The 21,092-nt window shown below is 46.8% G+C and overlaps 1 protein-coding gene across 1 annotated transcript; it reads right to left on the minus strand.

The window, feature by feature from the left end:
* Nucleotides 1-14,038: 14,038 nt before the first annotated feature.
* LOC103124877 (beta-1,3-galactosyltransferase 5-like) lies at nt 14,039-16,521 on the minus strand. The gene has a single exon (XM_007535635.3). The coding sequence runs from the start codon at nt 16,519-16,521 to the stop codon at nt 15,586-15,588; it is 936 nt and encodes a 311-aa protein (XP_007535697.2). The 3' UTR covers nt 14,039-15,585.
* Nucleotides 16,522-21,092: the final 4,571 nt, after the last annotated feature.

Consider the following 21,092-nt stretch of genomic DNA (forward strand, 5'->3'; position numbering starts at 1 on the left):
TCTGGGGGATGCGCAGGTCAGGTCCCACGTTGTAGCACCATATGTCGTCAGAGTTCAGGGCGCCGGTATGCCGGGCTAGCTTCGCAGTGGTAGACATGTGACCACGGGGACACACGGCTGAGCAGAGAATGCAGTTTAATCTTTATTCACGAGCGGGTAAACAGTCCAATACCTAATCACCACACAATGTGCTCCTCCATCTTTCTCCTCTGGCGGCAGCAAGGAACTCAGGAAGTATGTAGGGTCGGGGTTGGGGAGAAGGGAGAAGTGCGAAAAGGCAAAGACTAAACCACAATCTCCTGGAGGCGAGGGGGGAGTGAGACCAAACCAAAATGAAGCATACCAACAGCTAGTCCAGCATCATCTAACCATTATGTTCAGAAAACCTCACTAGTGACAAGAGGGCAAGGTAAAGATGGTTCTCCATTCTTATTAAAATAGCCACAGTGTACATTTCAATGCATTACAACACACATATACACTTATTTAGTCATCTGTGGTCTAGGACTAAATCCCCCCCAATATATCTCCATCCTAGTTTCTAGAACCTGTCATGTGTTATCTTATATGGGACTTAGAGGTAGACCAGATGACTCTCCCAAGATAGAGAATGGGACCTGAACATTTTGTTCATGAGGCTTAATAACCAAGCCGAATTTGTCCTGCTAGATTTAAAACTTACTTGGAACTACAGATTCCTTCATTTCTCGAGTCTCTCCCTCTTTTTAATAATAATAATAATGTGTTGGAACTGCTGTCCTACCCCTGCCTACAGTGTATTTGGAGTTGAAGAGCTTTCTCATTCAACATGTTTATAGAAGGAGAAGGAGAATGCATCAGGATACTCAGAGCTATCATGCATGACTGAATTCTGGGGTGCACATCAGATTTGCACATGATCTGATGAGAGTTAATGGAGATTTTTTACTTGAGGTGATGATGTCATAATGATAGAAGAACTGAAAGAGTTTCAGACAAGTGGGCCTATTTAGAGTAGGGGACAGATATGACTCTTTGGGAGAATGAAGGCAGACTATGGTAAGCTGATGAGTTTTCCACCACAGGAGACCAAAAGCCTTGCCACCCAAGGAACCAATCACTTGCAGAATCCATATTATTAGGATCATGCAATATGTGCATGTGTGTGTGCATGTGTGTGTGTGTGAGTGTGTGTGTGAATGTGTGTGTGCATGTGTGTGAGTGTATGTGTGAGTGTGTGTGAGTGTGTGTGTGCGTGTGTGTGAGTGTGTGTGAGTGTGCGTGTGTGTGAGTGTATGTGTGTGTGAGTGTGTGTGTGCATGTGTGTGTGTGTGCGTGTAAGTGAGTGTGAGTGTGTGCTGTGTGTGTAAATCTCCTTCCACTCAGCATCTACTTTTAGAGATTTATCAATGTTTTATCAATCATTATTTTGTCATTTTTTATTGTTGAAATGTGTTACATTGGATAATAAACTGTTTCACCACTTGTGAAACTTCCCCCCTACAGGTGGGGACCAGGGGCTTGAACACAGTAGGGCAGGGTTCTGGAGACCAGAAAGTCTATGACATTCTGAAAGGTCACAATTGAATCAAAATTCTGGATGATTCTGTAACTTAATCATTTGAAATGTTATGCTCATCGGACTAACACCAGTTTGTAAATATTAGTGATTAACTGTAACGTCCAGCATTACCTTTCCTCATCCATTATTCCTTTTTAAGACTTCAGGAGGGTCCAGTGACAACCACTAGCATGTTATAAATGCCAAGCTTAGCATTCACAGGAAAGTCTTAAGTTACATGGAGGCAATTATACCAAATGTTCCTCACTTAAAAAAAAGGGGGGTGGCCATCTTCCATTGAAGCAGTGATGGCGGTGATCATTCTTACTTGACAGCACTTGAAACAGCTTCTGGACAGCCTCTAAGACATCGGGGCTGTAAACTTAAGGAATACCAGGAGTCAAAGCCCAGACATGGTTTGTAGAGACCTGCTGCGCTACGTCTCCATCTCTCATCTTCACACGGAGCCCACAGAAGAGGTTCTGCAGAGAGTAGCTTGCAGTGGAGACCGGAATCGTCTCACTCTAAGTGCAGACTTCCTCCACAGTCATCTTGGAGCGTAAAGACTGCTTCCATCAGCAGTTCCACTCAACATAATCCCAGCTGACCACTGGCATTCTGAGTTGCACCCTCCATCTCCTTATGGTTCTCACACATCACTGGTTCATCTCTGCAGGCTTTCCTGTGATGTCAAAGTGTTTCTTTATAATTCTGTATCTCCACTTTCCTTGGCAACACACACACACTTGTCACCTGTAGAAATTCAAATGGTGGTGGAATTCTATGGTTGAAAATATTTCTTTTTATCACCTCCCCAGAGCCCCGTCCTACCAGGGAAAGACAGAAACAGGCTGGGGGTGTGAAGCCACCTGCCAACACCCATGTCCAGTGGAGAAGCCATGACAGAAGCCAGAACTCCCACCTTCTGCTCCCCATAAAGAATTTTGGCCCAGACTCCCAGAGGGATAAAGAATAGAGAAGCTTCCAGTGGAGGGGATGGGACAGGGAATTCTGGTAGTGGGAACTTTGTAGAACTGTACCCCCATTATCATATAATCTTGATCATTATTCGATCACTAATAACAAAAAATGCTTCTTTTGTTTTGCTGATAGAAAAGAATTGAGATGTGATATATGTGTGTGCGCATATATGTAGTTTGCTAATAGAACTGAAAAACGATTTGATATTTTGTTAAGTCCACTGGCCTAGAGAAATATTTTGCTCTTTGACCAGTTTATTTACTTTTTATTTTACTTGATGCATTCTGTATCCTGGAGACAAGGTCTTTTATTTTCCTAGAAGGCACTTTTACTTTTTCTCTTCTAGAATGAACAACAAAACCCTTTATTTTAGGGGCCAGGTGGTGACACACCTGTAGGGCACTTGCACCACCATGTGGATGGATCTGAGTTCAAGCCCTCAGTTCCTGCCTCATGGTGTGTGTGTGTGTGTGTGAGTGTGTGTGTGAGTGTGTGTAAGTTTGTGTGAGTGTGTGTGTGTGAGAGTGTGTGTGTGAGTGTGAGTGTGTGAGTCTGTGTGTGAGTGTGTGTGTGAGTGAGTTTGTGTGAGTGTGTGTGAGTGTGAGCATGTGAGTGTGTGTGAGTGTGTGTGTGTGTGAGTGTGTGTGTGAGTGTGAGTGTGTGTGAGTGTGTGAGTGTGTGTGAGTGTGAGTGTGTGTGTGAGTGTGTGTGAGTGTGTGTGTGAGTGTGTGTGAGTGTGTGTGAGTGTGTGTGTGTGTGTGAGTGTGTGTGAGAGTGTGTGTGAGTGTGAGTGTGAGTCTGTGTGTGAGTGTGTGTGTGTGAGTTTGTGTGAGTGTGTGTGAGTGTGAGCGTGTGAGTGTGTGTGAGTGTGTGTGTGAGTGTGTGTGAGTGTGTGTGTGAGTGAGTGTGAGTGAGTGTGAGTGAGTGTGTGTGTGAGTGTGTGTGTGAGAGTGTGTGTGTGTGAGTGTGTGTGTGTGTGAGTGTGTGTGTGAGTGTGTGTGTGTGAGTGTGTGTGAGTGTGTGTGTGTGAGTGTGTGTGAGTGTGTGTGTGTGAGTGTGTGTGTGTGTGAGTGTGAGTGTGTGACTGTGTGAGTGTGTGTGTGTGTGAGTGTGTGAGTGTGTGTGTGAGTGTGTGTGTGTGAGTGTGTGTGTGAGTGTGTGTGAGTGTGTGTGTGTGTGTGTGAGTGTGTGTGTGAGTGTGTGTGTGTGAGTGTGTGTGTGAGTGTGTGAGTGTGTGTGAGTGGTGTGTGTGTGAGTGTGTGTGTGAGTGTGTGTGTGTGAGTGTGTGTGAGTGTGAGTTTGTGAGTGTGTGAGTGTGTGAGTGTGTGTGAATGTGAGTGTGTGTGAGTGTGAGTGTGTGTGTGAGTGTGTGTGTGAGTGTGTGAGTGTGTGTGAGTGTGTGAGTGTGTGTGAGTGTGTGTGTGAGTGTGTGTGTGAGTGTGTGAGTGTGTGTGTGTGAGTGTGAGTGTGGGGGAGTGTGGGGGAGTGGGGGCCTCATGGTTGGTGAATGTGCTGCAGGTGTTTTTCCTTCTTTTTATTGCTGTCTCTCTCTCTCTCTCTCTCTCTCTCTCTCTCTCTCTTTTTTTCCAAGCCCTCCTCTTTCTTCTTACTCTCTCACCCACTATTAAAGAACAAGGAGAAAATGGCTGCTAGGAGTGGTGGTGGGGTTGTGCAGATGCTAAGCCCTCTAGCAGTAGCCCAGGTGGCAAAACCAAAAACGTACCAAACAAAACTCTTATGTTAGTAGTCAAAGGAAGGATAAACAAAAATGGAGATAGTGAAAAAAAATTAACTTAAAAATTCTTTTCTTAAAAAATTTATTCATGAGAAAGATAGGAAGAGAGAGAGAGAGAGAGAGAGAGAGAGAGAGAGAGAGAAAGAGCCAGACATCACTCTGGTACGTGTGCTGCCAGGGATTGAACTCAGGACCTCATGCTTGCTGAGTTCAACACTCTATGCACTGCACCACCTCCTGGACCACCTTAAAAATTCTTTATTGGGGGTTTACAGTCAACAGTAAAATACAGTAGTTTGTACATGCGTAACATTTCTCAGTTTTCCACGTAACGATACAGCCCCCACTAGGTCCTCCTCCACCATCGTGTTCCAGGACCTGAACCTCCCCCCACCCCCAGAGTCCTTTACTTTGGTGCAAGACACCAAACCCAGTCCAGGTTCTGCTTTGTGTTTTCATGTCTGAAAATCAGCCTTTTATCCTCTAATAGTTGACTCATACAACAACAGTATTGGAGCTTCTCTTTTCAGACCTACAGATAATGGGGCCAGGAGCAAGTTCACCAGACAGAGAGCACACTTTACCATGTGAAAACCTGTAAGGACCTGGGATCTGGTTCCTGAATGGGAGCCCTGGACATGATGGATCGGAGTTGCCTGCTTCTCCTTCCTCTCTGTTTGACTCTGAAACTGAAAGGAAGAGAGGTACACAGACTATATAGCTCTTTGCATAGTTAGACTATTATTATTTTTTTTAGGATTTATTTATTCCCTTTTGTTGCCCTTGTTGTTTTATTGTTGTAGTTATTATTGTTGTTGTCGGTGATGTTGTCATTGTTGGATAGGACAGAGAGAAATGGAGAGAGGAGGGGAAGACAGAGAGGGGGAGAGAAAGACAGACACCTGCAGACCTGCTTCACCGCCTGTGAAGCGACTCCCCTGCAGGTGGGGAGCCGGGGGCTCAAACTGGGATCCTTATGCTGGTCCTTGCACTTTGTGCCACGTGTGCTTAACCCGCTGCGCTACCTCCCGACTCCCTGTTAGACCATTTTCTAAATGTGTAAAATTGTGACTGTGGCTTCAACTGCACTGTTATTGCAGCTTCCAGAAGTCTCTAGCCCGGCTACGGAGGAGACCCACAAAGTGAAGGCAAGCTAGCATTCATTAGTCATTCTTTTTTTTTTTTTTTAATTTCTTTATTGGGGAATTAAAGTTTTACATTTGACAGTAAATACAATAGTTTCTACATGCACAACATTTGCCAGTTTTCCATATAACAATACAACCCCCACTAGGTCCTCTGTCATCCTTTTTTGGACCTTCCACCAGTCATCCTTTTGTTCCCTTCTTAACACCCATTAGAGACCCTTCAGCTCTAAAGACACCCTGTAAGTAGATGCGGAAATAGAAACTCTGCTTTTGTAGAGCACAAAGGATGTACTAACTGCAACTCGAATCAGGAAAGCAGCAATGTACTTTTTTTTTTTCATTCAAGAGGAAAATATGCATTTCATGATTAATGGTTTTAATCTTTCTTGTTTACTATGTTTTAATATAAGGATGAACATTCACAGAGTGTCACCTGACCTCACAGAGTAAAATGAAAGTGTGTGTGTGTGTGTGTGTGTGTGTGTGCGTGCGTGCAATTCCACAGTTCTGTCTGCTCCTTTTCATTCACCCTGTTACTGCCATCTGGTGGTTGAAACGAAAGAACACATTTCAGCCTACGCTGATATTTGACCTCTACACTTTGACCTCTGCACTCATGATGTGCACACAACTTGTGATCCAAACTGGGATGGTCTGGACAGTAAAAAAGAGAAACTGCTAGTGATTTCCCAGGGACAACAGGTATAAAGCAAGATTGCTAGTATTTATAACTTAAGTTTTTATTATATTTATTTATTTATTTATTGGGTAAATAAATAAAGATAATAATAATCTCTCCCCCAAGGATAAGCACCAGAGTTTTCTCTAAGTCATAGCAGCAATTTGCAGTTTCTCCTGCCTCTTTGTGTTAAGTTGATGTGCTGCCTTGCCAACCCAGTGCTTTGTCTACTCTGTGTCTTTATTATATTATTGGGGAGAGACAGAAATCCAGAGAGAAGGAGGGATGGAGAGGGTCAGAAACAGAGACAGAGAGACACCTGCAGTCCCGCTTCACCACTCGCAAAGCTTTCCCGTGTAGGTGGGGGCTGGGGGATCAAACCTGGGTCCTTGTGCGCTGTGACATGTGCGCTCAACCAGGTGCGTCACCACCCAGCCCCGAGATTGTTATTTGTTAAAATTTTTTTTTTTTTTTGGATAGGGAAATATTGAGAGGGAAGGGGGATATAGGGAGAGAGAGAAAGAGAGACACCTGCAGCATTGCTTCACCACTTGTGAATTTTCCTCTCCACAGGTGGGGACTGAGGGCTTGAACCTGGGTCCTTGTGCAAGATGATGTGTGTGCTGGGTAATGGTTTACGAGACGGTAAGATTACAGGCGTATATTTCCAGCACCACCGTCCCACACTCCCACCCCCCCCCCCCATGGCTCTCCCTCTCTCCGCCAAGGATGAGTGCCAGAGTTTTCTCTAAGTCATAGCAACAATTTGCCATCTCCCCCGCCTGCCTCTTTGTATCAAGTTGATGTGCTGCCTTGCCAATCCAGGGCTTTGCCTACTTTGATGCCTTTCCGTCTGTCTGGGCGGATGCTGAGAATAGCTGTGTCCTCTGCGTTCTATGCCCGGAGCACAGCTAATGTCCTATCACTGATTTTTTTCTAAGTCTGTTGTTTCACACAGCCATTTGGCTGTCCCTGTCCTTGTCTGTGACCCATTCGTAGATTGGTGACTTGACTTTTCACTTGTTCACTCTGAGCCTGTTTTTGTCCTGGTGAATTATGTGCTGTTCTTACAGGAAGCATATAACCACGTGCTGTATTTTCTGATCTATTCTCCTACTCTGTGTCTTTATTATATACATACATGTGTGTATATATATATATATATATATCTTATTTACTTATCGGTTGGTTCTGGTTAGAGAGAGAGAAAAATTAAAAAGGAAGGGGAGATAGAGGGAAAGAGAGACACTTTACAATACTGCTTCACCACTTGTGAATCTTCCTTGCTGCAGGGACAGGGGCTTGAACCCAGGACCTTGTGAGCTGTAGTGTACATGCTCAAGTAGGTGCGCCACAGCCTGGTGGTGTTCAATTCCTTCAACTGCTCCTTTTCTGAGAAGGTCTTGCCCTCTGTCCAGGCTGAAGGAAGGTCAGGTGGGGACAGTGTCCTTGGCCAGAGGCCCCCCTCCCTCTCTCTCCCTCTCTCTCCCCTCTCTCCTCTCTCTCCCTCTCTCTCCCCTCTCTCCTCTCTCTCCCTCTCTCTCCCCTCTCTCTCCTCTCTCTCCCCTCTCTCCCCTCTCTCTTCCTCTCTCTCCCCTCTCTCCTCTCTCTCTCCTCTCTCTCCCTCTCTCTCCCCTCTCTCCCCTCTCTCTCCCCTCTCTCCCCTCTCTCTTCCTCTCTCTCCCCTCTCTCCTCTCTCTCTCCTCTCTCTCCCCTCTCTCTCCTCTCTCTCTCCTCTCTCTCCCCTCTCTCTCCTCTCTCTCTCCTCTCTCTCCTCTCTCTCTCCTCTCTCTCCTCTCTCTCTCCTCTCTCTCCCCTCTCTCCTCTCTCTCTTCCTCTCTCTCCCCTCTCTCCTCTCTCTCTCCCCTCTCTCTCCTCTCTCTCTCCCTCTCTCTCCCCTCTCTCCTCTCTCTCCCTCTCTCTCCCCTCTCTCCTCTCTCTCTTCCTCTCTCTCCCCCCTCTCTCCTCTCTCTCTTCCTCTCTCTCCCCTCTCTCCTCTCTCTCTCCCCTCTCTCTCCTCTCTCTCTCCCTCTCTCTCCCCTCTCTCCTCTCTCTCCTCTCTCTCCCCTCTCTCCTCTCTCTCTCCCTCTCTCTCCCCTCTCTTCCTCTCTCTCTTCCTCTCTCTCCCCTCTCTCCTCTCTCTCTCCTCTCTCTCCCTCTCTCTCTCCCTCTCTCTCTCCCTCTCTCTCCCCTCTCTCCCTCTCTCTCCCCTCTCTCCTCTCTCTCCCTCTCTCTCCCCTCTCTCCTCTCTCTCTCCCTCTCTCTCCCCTCTCTCCTCTCTCTCTCCCTCTCTCTCCCCTCTCTTCTCTCTCTCTCCTCTCTCTCTCCCTCTCTCTCCCCTCTCTCCTCTCTCTCTCCCTCTCTCTCCCCTCTCTCCTCTCTCTCCCCTCTCTCTCTCCCCTCTCTCCTCTCTCTCTCCTCTCTCTCTCCCCTCTCTCCTCTCTCTCTCCCTCTCTCTCCCCTCTCTCCTCTCTCTCTCCTCTCTCTCTCCCCTCTCTCCTCTCTCTCTCCCCTCTCTCCTCTCTCTCCTCTCTCTCCCCCCTCTCTCCTCTCTCTCTCCTCTCTCTCCCCTCTCTCCTCTCTCTCTCCCTCTCTCTCCCCTCTCTCCTCTCTCTCTCCCCTCTCTCCTCTCTCTCTCCTCTCTCTCTCCCCTCTCTCCTCTCTCTCTCCTCTCTCTCCCCTCTCTCTCCTCTCTCTCCCCTCTCTCCTCTCTCTCTCCCTCTCTCTCCCTCTCTCTCCCTCTCTCTCCTCTCTCTCTCCCTCTCTCTCCCTCTCTCTCCCCTCTCTCCTCTCTCTCTCCCCTCTCTCCTCTCTCTCTCCCTCTCTCTCCCCTCTCTCCTCTCTCTCTCCCTCTCTCTCCCCTCTCTCCTCTCTCTCTCCCTCTCTCTCCCCTCTCTCCTCTCTCTCTCCCTCTCTCTCCCCTCTCTCCTCTCTCTCTCCTCTCTCTCTCCCTCTCTTCCTCTCACTCTCCCTTCTCTCTTCTCTCTCTCCCTCTCTCTCCCCTCTCTCCTCTCTCTCTTCCTCTCTCTCCCCTCTCTCCTCTCTCTCTCCCTCTCTCTCCCTCCCTCTCTCTCCCCTCTCTCCCTCTTTCTGTCTTCCTCTCTCTCTCCCCTCTGTCCTCTCTCTTTTCCTTTCTCTCCTCTTCCTCTCTTTCTCCTCTCTTCCTCTCTCTCTTCTCTCTTCTTCTCTCTCCTCTCTCCCTCCTCTCTCTCCCCCTCTCTTTCCTTCTCTTTCCTTCTCTCTCTCCCCCCATCTCTTCCTCACTCTCTTCCTCTCTTTCTCTGTCTTGCCATTCCTGGGGTCCGGGCAAAGGTGGAGACACTGAGTGTGTCTGGAAGTTCTACGTCACACTCAGTGTGGGGGCTTTTGCAGGAAGCATACTGTTGTGCTGTGTCTCTCATCTGTTCTCCTACCCTGTGTCTTTAATATATCCGCCCATGTGTATACATGGAGTCCTGCCAGCTGGGGAAAGGAGAGGAGTGCCAGAAACCTCGGGAGAGCCTGTCTCTCGGAGCCAGAAGCTGGCCTCAAGCCTGGCTGTGGGAGGTGACCTGTGGGCTGCTGGGCCCGGCCACGGGGGGCCTGTGTCCCCCCTGCACAGCCAGAGGCAGGTGTCCCGAGGGCCAGCAGAGGGTGGGCTAGAGCAGGGCAGAGCTGGTCAGGGGAAGCGGCCCTCACCTGAGGCTCCTGACCGCCAGGGAAACCAGAGACCACGCGGAGCCTCTAGGGACTGGAGCCATAGCTGCAGGGTGTTGGCCCCCAGAGGCTGAGGGCTCTTCTGCAGGCCAGAGTCAAAGTTTGCCTTATGACAGGAGATTTCTCTGTGCTGATTTTTTTTTAAAAAGATCGACGTATTGTAAATCTTAAAATGGAATTTTCAAAGGAAACCAAGCTTCCAAGTAACTTGGTTATAATAATTATCACTTTCCTTCTTAAACTCTAAGACTACCAGGAGCCTTCCCCGTCCTCTTTAAAATCTATTATTTCTCCCAGCTCTGGAACCTCTGAGACTTTGCTAGTATTTCTGGATGCCTCTCCGCTCGATCCCCTGCCCTGTGATGCTGTCTCTGCGTCCCACAACTAGACCAATGCCAGCAGTGCCACCAGGCCAGGTTATGCCACCACTACCTTTTTGCTTTGAATTGTCTCCAGAGATGCCAGGTCTGAGATGCCATCCTTCCAGTTTCAGTGATCAGCCACCAAGTGGCAGATGCTACTATTTAAAAAAATGTTTTATTAGTGATTTAATAATGACTGACAAGCTTGTGGGATAAGAGGGGTACAATTCCATGCCTTTCCTACCACCAGAGCTCCACATCCCATCTCCTCCATTGGAAGGTTCTCTATTTTTTTTTTTTTTCATCTCTCTGGGAGTAAGGACCAAAGATCTTTATGGGGAGCAGAAGGTGGGAATTCTGGCTTCTGTCATTGCTTCTCCGCTGGACATGGGTGTTGGCAGGTGGATCCCCACCCCCAGCCTGTGTCTGTCTGTCCCTAGTGGGTCAGGGCTCTGGGGAGGGGAGGTTCCAGGACACATGGGTGAGGTTGTCTTCCCAGGGATGTCAGGTTGGCATCATGGTAGCATCTGCAACTTGGAGGCTGAAAAACATTAAAAATAAAGCAGAACAAATTGTTTAATAATCAGGAACCTAAAGGCAAGAATAGAGCAGATGATATTTGGAGGCAGATGCTACTATGGTTCCATCCTGAATTGTTTGGGATGACAACCTCATCAATGTGTCTTTGCGCTTCACCTCTCCAGATCCCTACCCCACTAGGGAAAGATAGGAACAGGCTGGGGGGATGTGATCCACCTGTCAATGCCCACTGCCAGCAGAGAAGCAGTGACAGAAGCCAAAACACCCACCTTCGGCTCCCCATAAAGAATTTTGGCCCTTACTCCCAGAGAGGGAGAAATGTTAGGGAAGATGACTAGGGGGCTCTGAACCCCGACTCCATCTGGACCCGGAGAGAAAAAGGGGGAGGAAAAGAAGGAGGAAGAGGAGGAGGAGGAGGAAAGAACACTTGAAAGTAGTAGGTGTGACTTAGAAAGGAAGAGAAGGTAGGATCATAGGGAAATGCGCAAGAATGTGTAAATATAGACGGGCAGTAATAGAAATAGTAGTCGACCCACGGCTGTGACCTTGGGGGAACCACTGCAGTTTCCAATGGAGGGAAGGGGGACACAGAACTCTGGTGGTTGGGACAGTGTGGGATTGTACCCTTGTTATCGTATAATTTTGTAAATTAGTATTAAATTACTAATAAAGCAATTTAAGAGAAGAACACTGTATTGGTTAAATACAGTGTTAAACTCACCTGCATCATGGAGACTGATCGTTTTGACCTTTATGTATCTCACCAATTCTTGTCATACCAGCCCCCTACCACAGGGGCAAGCCGACCTTTAAGAAACCTGTAATTTCTGACATATGTGAAAAATGTTCTTTGTTTAACTCATAAAATTACTGCTGAAGATAGTTTCCGTAGAGGCCCACATGACCCATTGGGACATCTTCCACTTTCTACCACCAGGGGGTGGTATGACCTTTGGGCCATGGCTCTCAGAAGAAAGGCTGGCGGTACAAGTATCTGGGGAACTCTCTCTCTCTCTCTCTCTCTCTCTCTCTCTGTCTTTTAATTTTAGTAGGACGTTAATGATTTACAATACAGTTGTTGACACATGGGAAAAATTTCTTATCTCACCATGATAAATCCTGCAGAGAAGGAAGAGGAGAAGCAGAGGACAGGCCCTTTTAGTTTTTCACTTCATTTTATTTATTTATTTTTTTTGCCAATCAACTCTTGTCTTCTTTAAATCAAAAAAATTTTTTTCTTCCTCCAGGGTTATTGCTGGGGCTTGGTGCCTGCTCTATGAATCCACTGCTCCTGGAGGCCACCCCCCCCCCCATTTTGTTGCCCTTGTTGTTGTTGGATAGGACAGAGAGAAATAGAGAGAGGAGGGGAAGACAGAGAAGGGGGAGAGAAAGACAGACACCTGCAGACCTGCTTCACCGCCTGTGAAGCGACTCCCCTGCAGGTGGGGAGACGGGGCTCCAACCAGGATCCTTATGCCGGTCCCTGAGCTTCTCTCTTTCTATTCTTTGATTCCCAGTCTCATGTCTTTCCTGCTGGTCACAGAAAACTGTTGGGTGTTGAGGTCAGGGAGGTGGGTCAACAGCTAGAGCCTGGATTTGCAAGTATGAGTCTAGAGTTCAGTCCCTGGCATTGGATTCTTTCTCTCTCCCTCCCTCTCTCTCTGCCTCTCTCTGCCTCTCTCTCCCTCTCTCTCTCTCTCTTCTCCCTCTATTATTCTTCTCTATCCTTCTCCCTGCCCCTCTTCTCTCTCCCTCTCTGTCTGTAAGTAAACAAAGAAGGGCAGTTTGAGTGTTGGTCCAACATGGCTTTGAATAGAATGAACCCAGCCCTTCCACAGCCGAGGCTGAGAGAGAATGACCCCAGGGTCAGGAGCCCGCTCACTGCAGAGACACAAGGCCTGGGGTCAGGCCTGGCACCTCTTGGGGCCCCTGGAGGTCACCGGGGACATTGGGGTGGGGTCCTTGTTTGTCCCCAGCGAGGCCCAGTGTGAACTCCTGCCTGCTGCTGCTCTGGGCTCCCTGGAGGAAGCAGACAGGGCTGCAGGCACAGCCACCCAGAGTGCCCTAGGCAGCTTGGCCTTCCCAGAGGGCAGCCGGCCTTGTGCCCGGAACAGCCACCAGTCCCTGAGTGTCCCGTCCATCACTGCTGGACAGATGCCCTGCGCCCTGAGAGTCTCCAGGGACAAACAGCCCCGGCAGCAGGCAGGGAGGAGAGGCGGAGGCAGCAGGACAAAGAGGAAATATTCTCAGGCCAAGTGCTCCCTTGGCGTTTGTACCTGAGAGTGGGAGGTATATCTCACAGTGCAGAGAACTTTCACAAGAATGTTTCTGAGTACTCATTCACACACAGCTTTTCCCCACTAAGAAATAATCTGTAGCTTGGAGTATGGACCGACCTGCAGAGAAGCCATTACCATGACCAGCCCATGTCCAGCAGAAAAGCAGTGACAGAAGCCAGAACTCCCACCTTCTGCACCCCATAAAGAATTTGGGTCCAGACATTCAGAGGGAGAGAAATGTCAGGGGAAGATGCCCAGAGGGCTCTGAATCTCCAACTCCATCAGGACCCAGAGAGAAGAGGAAAGACATTCAGAAGTAGTTACAGGTGTAGTTGTGACTTCGAAAGGAAGAGAAGATAGAGCCATGAGAAAAAGTTGGCAAATACAGAGAAATCTAGAGAGTTATAGAAATAATAGCCAAGCTTTGGCCAGGTGGTGGCACACTTTGTTAAGCGCACACACCACAGTGCGCAAAGACCTGAGTTCAAGGCTTCACAAATGGTGAAGCAGCGCTGCAGGGGTCTCTCTGCCTCTCCCCCTCTATCTTCCCAGTCCCTTTCAATTTCTCTTTGTTTCTATCAAATAAATAAATATTTAAAAAAAGGTTGCGTTAAAAAAAGAAAGAATTGGAGTTGGTGTATTGCACCAAAGTAAAAGACTCTGGGGTGGGTGGGTGGAGAGAATACAGATTCAAGAAGGATGACAGAGGACCTAGTGGGGGTTGTATTGTTATATGGAAAACTGAAAAACGTTATGCATGTACAAACTATTGTATTTACTGTCAAATGTAAAACATTAATTCCCCAATAAAGAAATTAAAAAAAAATTTCAACTCATAACTGTGGCCTTGGGAGAACCACTGCAGTTTTCAATGGAGGGAATAGGGACACAGAACGCTGGTGGTGGGAACTGTGTGGAATCAGGCCCCTATTACCTCACAATTTTGTAAATCTATATTCAATCATTAGTGAAATAAAATCAACAATCTGCTGGTTTATTTGTGAGAAACAGAGAGCGAACCACAGCATCACTCTGATTTTTTTCTTTATTATTATTACCACCACGGTCACCACTGGGATTCGTGCCAACACTATGAATCTACTGCTCCTGGTGGTCATGTTTTCTTTCTTTCTTCTCTTCTCTTGTACCCATGTGCCAACCACTATCCTGTAAACCGTTACCCTTCCAATAATAAAATAAAAGAATGTTGATTTTGAACTTGAAGCTAATGTACATTTAACACTACATCTGATATGAACATTGTTAAAAATTTTTAACACACGTTACTATTCTCTAGGGTCTGAGTTCAAACCTCTGATATCAACATTGTTAAAAAAAATAGGTAAACGCACAGGCAACAGCACAGGTGAGCTCTCCCTCCCGGGTGTGGAGGAGGGAGGGAGGGAGGGGCTGGGGAGACATCTCGCTGGGGAGCGCCCCTGCCTTGCCCTGCCCTTAACCTGAGGTGAGCCTGCACAGCCCTCCCTGCTAATGGAAGAAGCTGCAGTGCAGTGCTATCTCCCCCTCCTGTTTCTCTGTCTCTGTCTCTTTCTATCAGAAATGATCCACCCAGAAGAACAAGGCTGCAGAGGCAACAACAACCAGAAAGTAGTGGAAGGGGTTCAGATCTCTCAGGCCTGGGGTGGTGGTGGTGGTCGCACACCTGGTTAAGCACACATATTACCGTTCTCTAGGATCTGAGTTCAAACCTCTGCTCACCACCTGCAGTGGGGATGCTTCCTGAGCAGTGGAGGAGGTGTTCAGTTGTCTATTTGTCACTCTCTCACTCCCCTCCCTTCTCAAGTTTTTCTGTCCTATCCAATTAAAAAAACAGAATTAAAAAAAAAGAAGGAAAAAGTGAACAGTGGATTTGTAGTGAAAAGTGGCTTTGTCCTGAAAGACACTGACAGTGAAAAGGAAAGAGGCAGGTGAGGGTTACCTGGTACTGCTCACAGGTTGCCTCACCCAGGGACCTGAGTTCAAGCCCTCAGTCCCCACATGCAGGGGCGAGCTTCACAAGAGGTAGAGCGGTGCTACAGGGGTATCTCCTTCTCCTCTTTCCTCTCTCTTTATCTATCTCCCACTCTCTAAGAGTTGGCCCTCAGGGACTGAGTGGTGGTGCACCTGGTTGAGCACACACATTACAAGTATAAGGACCCGGGTTCGAGTCCCTGGCTCCCACCAGGGGAAGCATCACAACTGATTATGCAGGGCTGTAGGTGTCTCTCTGTCTCTCTCCCTCTCTATTTCACCCTTTCCTCTCAATTCCTCTCTGTCTCTATCCAATAATATAAATAAAAAGATTTTTTAAAAAGATATTAAAGGAAAAAAAGTGGGCATTGAGCATGGTGGAGTCATTCAGGGACTGAGCCCAGTTGTAACCCTGATGGCAGAGAAAGTACAAGAGAGAGAGAGAGAGATTGCAGGTGTGGGTGAGGCACAGACACCCAGGAGACGGCCCCCAGTGGGCATGAAGCCCCCACTCTCCCTGGGTCTCCCACTCGGCTCAGATCTGGATCCCACGGGAGAGCAGCCTCCTTGCCCCTCCCTCCTGCCCGTCCCCCGTGGGTGCCAGGGACCACCGCACATGCTGCAGAAGCCACCTTGGGGTGCGTCTGGGTGCCTTCAGGCCCCAGGGCAGGCGTCTCCCAGGGAGCGCTCCAGAGCATGCCAGTAGCTCAACAGGTCCTGCGGCCTGACGAAGTGACAGGCCACCACCTTCCTGAAGCGGCACGGGGAGAAAGACAGCCCCTCGGGGAAGAAGGTCTGCTCCGTGTGCAGGGGCTGCGGCCGGACCCCCAGCCGGGCCAGGCAGAGCCCCACGAAGACATCCTCCAGCTTCAGGAAGGGGACGCTCTCGGACACGTTGTAGACCAGCCTGGCGATGTCGCTGGAGAAGACGTAGCCGGTGCCCGAGCAGAAGGGGGGGTACTTGTCCCACGGGTACTCGAACTTGCTCACGAACCACTTGTTGTATTTCTTCCTGATGGGGAATTCGTTCATCTTTAAGAAGCCCGTGAAGAACTGGGCGGCCCTGTTCTTCTGCAGAAGCAGGTCGGTCAGGTAATAGACGTTCACAAACATGTCCGTGTCTGTCTTCATCACGAAAGCCGCCTGGGGACAGAAGCGATGGACCCACTCCATGCCCATCAGCGTCTTCAGGGTCAGGTTGTAGTACGTGTCCACAAAGTCCTTCTGGATGATGTCTCGGTGAAGATGGCCTTCCTGGGACACCTCTCCTGCTATGTGCTTCTTGGGGCCGGCCCCCAGGAGGAAGAGGGTGTTGATGCGTTTCCCTCTCACCAGCCTTTCTCTGCCCCAGGTGTTCCTGATGACAGAGCGAGCCAACACCTGGTCCTGGGCCGAGGCCACCAGCAGGACCAAGAAGGGGGGATTTTGCTTACAGTTTATCTCTGGGAGCTGGAGAAACTTCCCATCTCCTTTCTTGAATACATATGGCTTTTCTTTACTTGAGGTGAGTTTGGATATGATGAAATACAGACACAGGGCTCCCAAGAGCACCAGGGATAGATATGTCACTTTCATCTTCAGAGATGTCATCTAAAATATGCAAAAGTCAATAGTTAGTCCTCAGAATCATAAGGGAAGGTCAGATAAACCTGGAGAAATGTAAAGGGAAAATGACTCATTGTTGGTATGCATGAGACCCCTTCTGTTTCATTTGGTTTAAATCCCCCCTGCTTAACACTATTCTATTTACATAACCACTTCATTCTATTTATATAACCGCTGTTAACAAGCACCTCCCTCCAGGGCATTGGTTCAATCCCCACTGTTTCATGATATGTTTTTGCTCCACCCCCTCTCCTTGTCACACCCTGATCCTCTCCTTGTCACACTCTGATTGTCACCAGTCACTTTTCTCTCCACCCTCTCTATGTCACATCCTGTTTCCACCCTACTTGGCAAGTATATACAAAGACAGCATTGTGAGTTTTACAGTATCTTGAGTTTAGCTTAGCTCGTCTTAGATTGCGCTGTGTCCTGCATGAATAAAGAGATACTGCGTACAACCCAGCCATGAGTCCCGGGTCATCTGTTACCCGCCCGTGAAGCCAGCCCAGCGAAAACAACATAACCCGTCGAAAACAACTCATTGCTCATGGTTCCTGGATCAACACCTTGAAACCTCACTGTCCAGGGAAGTGGGGCTTGGTCCTACAGAATCATGAAGGATCCCCATGGCTTTCACTGTAGATGACACTGGAGACCACAGGCCTGGTCCTGATTCTTGGCTTAGCCAGCCTGTAACCACTGGGAGACTCAGGTTCCTCACTGATAACTTGGGATCAGCTGTAGCACTTGGACCTTTCTGATTCACCCTTCTCTGCCTCTTGGCAAAGTTCAGCTGGGATACACAAAAAAAATGGAAGCCACCATTGGGTTCTAGTTGTGAGTGTGCAAACCATTCACATCCTTCCTCCATCAAATTAGACACTCCTTTTTTCTTCTCTCTTTCTCTATCTCAGAGAAAATGTAACAATAGATTTCTGATGTGCATGACTTCCTCGGAAATCCTGCTCATGTGATCAGGAATTTAATCTCCTGTCTGATTCTCCTATCTCCTGCTCTCAAATCTTGCTCACTCCCAATATATCCAGGATGCTCACTTAAGAGAACACTCACTTTTTTTCCTTCATAAGGTGATTTCTTGGTTTGAAAGCTAAGCCCTAGAATAGATTTAAAGAGGAAACAGGATCCCAAATGTTGTCAGTGCATGATGTAAGCTTTAAGTTTCTGGGCTTGGGTGTTAACCAAATCGGATGATACTCTTTCTCAGAACTTTCTGTAAAGAAATGAAAAAGGAACAGTATCATTCAGATAATTAGAGATTTTGAAAGGGATAATGTGAATGGATTATAGTTTTGGTTCTTTTTCTCATGTTCATGATTTACCTTCTTGATATCAGAGTCTGTGACAGATGCTGAAAGAATATAACACAAGAAAGAGGTAAGCCAATTAAAAAACCAGTACCTATGTCTTCAAGAAGTGGGTTAAGCACACATATGAAATGAGACTTAGTGAGAGACAGAGGAGAAAAGAAAATGTCAGCTTGGTGATATGATGCCAAGAAAAAACATCAGGCATCACAATGCTACAAAAGTTCTCCCCTTCCCACAATTTGTATACAAAATATAAGCCCAGCACAACCTGCTTGCCACCAACAAAAACCAAGATATTTGGTCAAAACTAGGAAAATTCCAATTACAGACAAACAACACATTACGCACATACATAATAGTGTAGAGTGAGAGAAGATACCAGAGAAAGAATTTAGGAAATGCATTGTCAGGAAATTTGAAAAAAAAAAGCTAACAAACTGTGAACATAGTATGGGTAAATGAATGAAAAAAGAAATCTAATACCTTGAAGATTCACTGACTAGGAATATGGAAAGCATAAAAACAGAGCTACATGCTGTGAAGGACAGTTTAAATATGTATTTCAACCTTAAGTGGCAAGTCAGAGAATTAGGATGACCCATGTACAAGAGAAAATGCCAGCAATAGAGAGCAAAATGGCCACATTCTTTGATTTAAAGGGGAAGGAGAAAAAAATGAAACAAGTCTTTGAGAGACTAAAGACGTCATTAGAAAGCCAAACACCAGAGTCATAGGGAAACCAGAAAGATTATATATATGGAGAGGGGCAGCAAGTGCACATGTAAGAGAGAAGGCAATAGAGACCATATTAAATGACAGCAGAAAGTTTTGGGCAGGATGCGGATATTCATGAAGCAGAGAGAACATCTAAACATCAACAAAACAGGAAATGACAAGTGTTGGCAAGGTTGTAGAACAAAAGGGACTCTGGTACACTGCTGGTGGGAATGCACACTGGTGTAGCCTCTGTGGAAAAGGGTATGGAGAATCCTCAAACAATAAAATGGAAATACCCATTAATCCAGCATTACAACACTTAGCCACATATCCAAAGGAAGTAAAAACACTAATTCAAAATGACTCCTGTACTGCTGGTGGGAATGTCAGTGGGTCCAGCCCCTGTGGAGAGCAGTCTGGAGAGCTCTCACAAGGCTAGAAGTGGACCTGCCCTATGACCCTGCAATTCCTCTCCTGGGGATATATCCTAAGGAACCCAACACACCCATCCAGAAAGATCTGTGTGTACACATATGTTCTTAGCAGCACAATGTGTAACAGCCAAAACCTGGAAGCCACCCAGGTGTCCCAACAACAGATGAGTGGCTGAGCAAGTTGTGGTCTAGATACACAATGGGATACTACTCAGCTGTTAAAAATGGCGATGTCGCCATTTTCAATCCATCTTGGATGGAGCTTGAAGAAATCATGATAAGTGAAATAAGTCAGAAAGAGAAGGATGAATATGGGGTGATTTCACTCATAGGCTTGTTGTTGTTGTTCACTCATCTTGTTGAAAAAACAAGATGAGATGAGAAAACATGAAGCAGAACTTGGACTGGAGCTGGGGTCTTGCACCAAAGTCAAAGACTCGTGTGGGGGGGTGTTATTTAAGTCCTGGAACAGGGTGGCAGAGGACTTGGTAGAGGTTGTATTATTATGCGAAAAACTGAGAAATGTTATGCATGTATAAACTATTGTATTTACTGTTGACTGTAAAACATTAATCTCTCAATAAAGATATACAATAAGCAAAATATCAGAAAAAAAAGTCACATACACACTCCTTTGCCATAACTAAGGCTTTTACAATAACAAAAGAGGAGAAGCAGCCCAAATTCTCACCAATAGACAGTTGGGAGTAGCTGTTATATGGGCTGAGGCTGGCAAAATATTTGAATGTAATGTTTTCTTTTGCTTTATTCTTTTTTTTTTTTTTTGCCTCCACAGTTATTTGCTGGGGCTTGGTGCCTGCACTAAAAATCCACTGCTACTGGTGGCTATTTTTTCCATTTTATTGGATAGGACATAGAGAAATTGAGAGGGAAGGAGAAGATAGATAGATAGATAGATAGATCGATCGATTGATCGATATAGAGAGACCTGCAGATCTACTTGTGAAGTGACCTCCCTATAGGTGGGAAGCCAGGATTCTTGTGTGTGGGTCCTTATGCTTCATTCTATGTGTGCCCAACCCAGTATACCAGCCCCGGGCCTCTGAATGCCTCTTAAATGTTTTTCATTTAAGATATATAGATGGCCCACAGACATATGAAAACAAAAAGCCCACTGCACTCATCATTGGAGAAATGTACATGAAACCATATTCAGATAATGGCTCACACTGATGAGAATGGCTTCATCAATAAAACAGGAAATGACAAGTGTTGGTGAGGTGGTGGAGAAAAGGGGACTCTGTTGCATTGTTGCTGGGAATGCAAACTGGGCCAGCACCTTTGGGAGACTGGAGAGTCCTTAAAAAATATAAATGGAACCACCTTACAGTGCCATCCCTCTTAGGCAGACATCCAATGGACAGGAAAACATCAACTCAAAGGGGCATGCACACCCCTCTGTTCATAGCTGCTTTACTCACAACTACTAAGAGGTAGAAGGAGCCTAAGGCCCATTGACAGATGACTGGATCAAGAGGTTGGGGAACAGATGTTCAATGGATCTCATTCTGCAGTTTAAGAAAAGCTGACATTGTGTCACTCGTGACAAAATGGATGGAATTGGATGTGATTATTGCTTAGTGAAGCAAGGATGTAAAAGATACCCAGTAGGTAGTTTTGTTCATATTTGCAATACAGAGAAATGAAAGTCCTGAATTAGCAAACAAACAAGCCAGTGGCAAACTTTCTCTAAGACCTTGTGAGAACCGTGGTGCTGTTGTTGGACTGGGGGTGGGTGGGCACAGACATCGGTGGTGAGTGTGGTGGGAGCTGTATCCCTGTAGCCTTAGAATCTTGTAAATAATTATTAAATCACTCATAAAAATCTTCAAAAAGTTAAAAAAAATAATAAACTTATCCCCTAGCTGACAGAACTATTGTATCTCACTAGCCGCCTGGTCAAGGAGCTCTGTGCTAAATACCACGCGATACAGGGTGCATCTGGGAGTTGCTTCAGTTTCCATATTTGTGTCTGCTTCAGATGATTAAGAAAAATCAAGTAGTACTCCAAGTACTGTAGAAACAAAGGAAGACTTTTCCACCCTCATAGCCATAT

Source organism: Erinaceus europaeus, unplaced genomic scaffold, assembly GCF_950295315.1.
Source record: "Erinaceus europaeus unplaced genomic scaffold, mEriEur2.1 scaffold_310, whole genome shotgun sequence".
Lineage (NCBI taxonomy): Eukaryota > Metazoa > Chordata > Mammalia > Eulipotyphla > Erinaceidae > Erinaceus > Erinaceus europaeus.

Excerpts from the sequence above, each read along its gene's own strand:
- LOC103124877 (XM_007535635.3), bottom strand. The coding sequence starts at position 16,521 with ATGACATCTCTGAAGATGAAAGTGACATATCTATCCCTGGTGCTCTTG.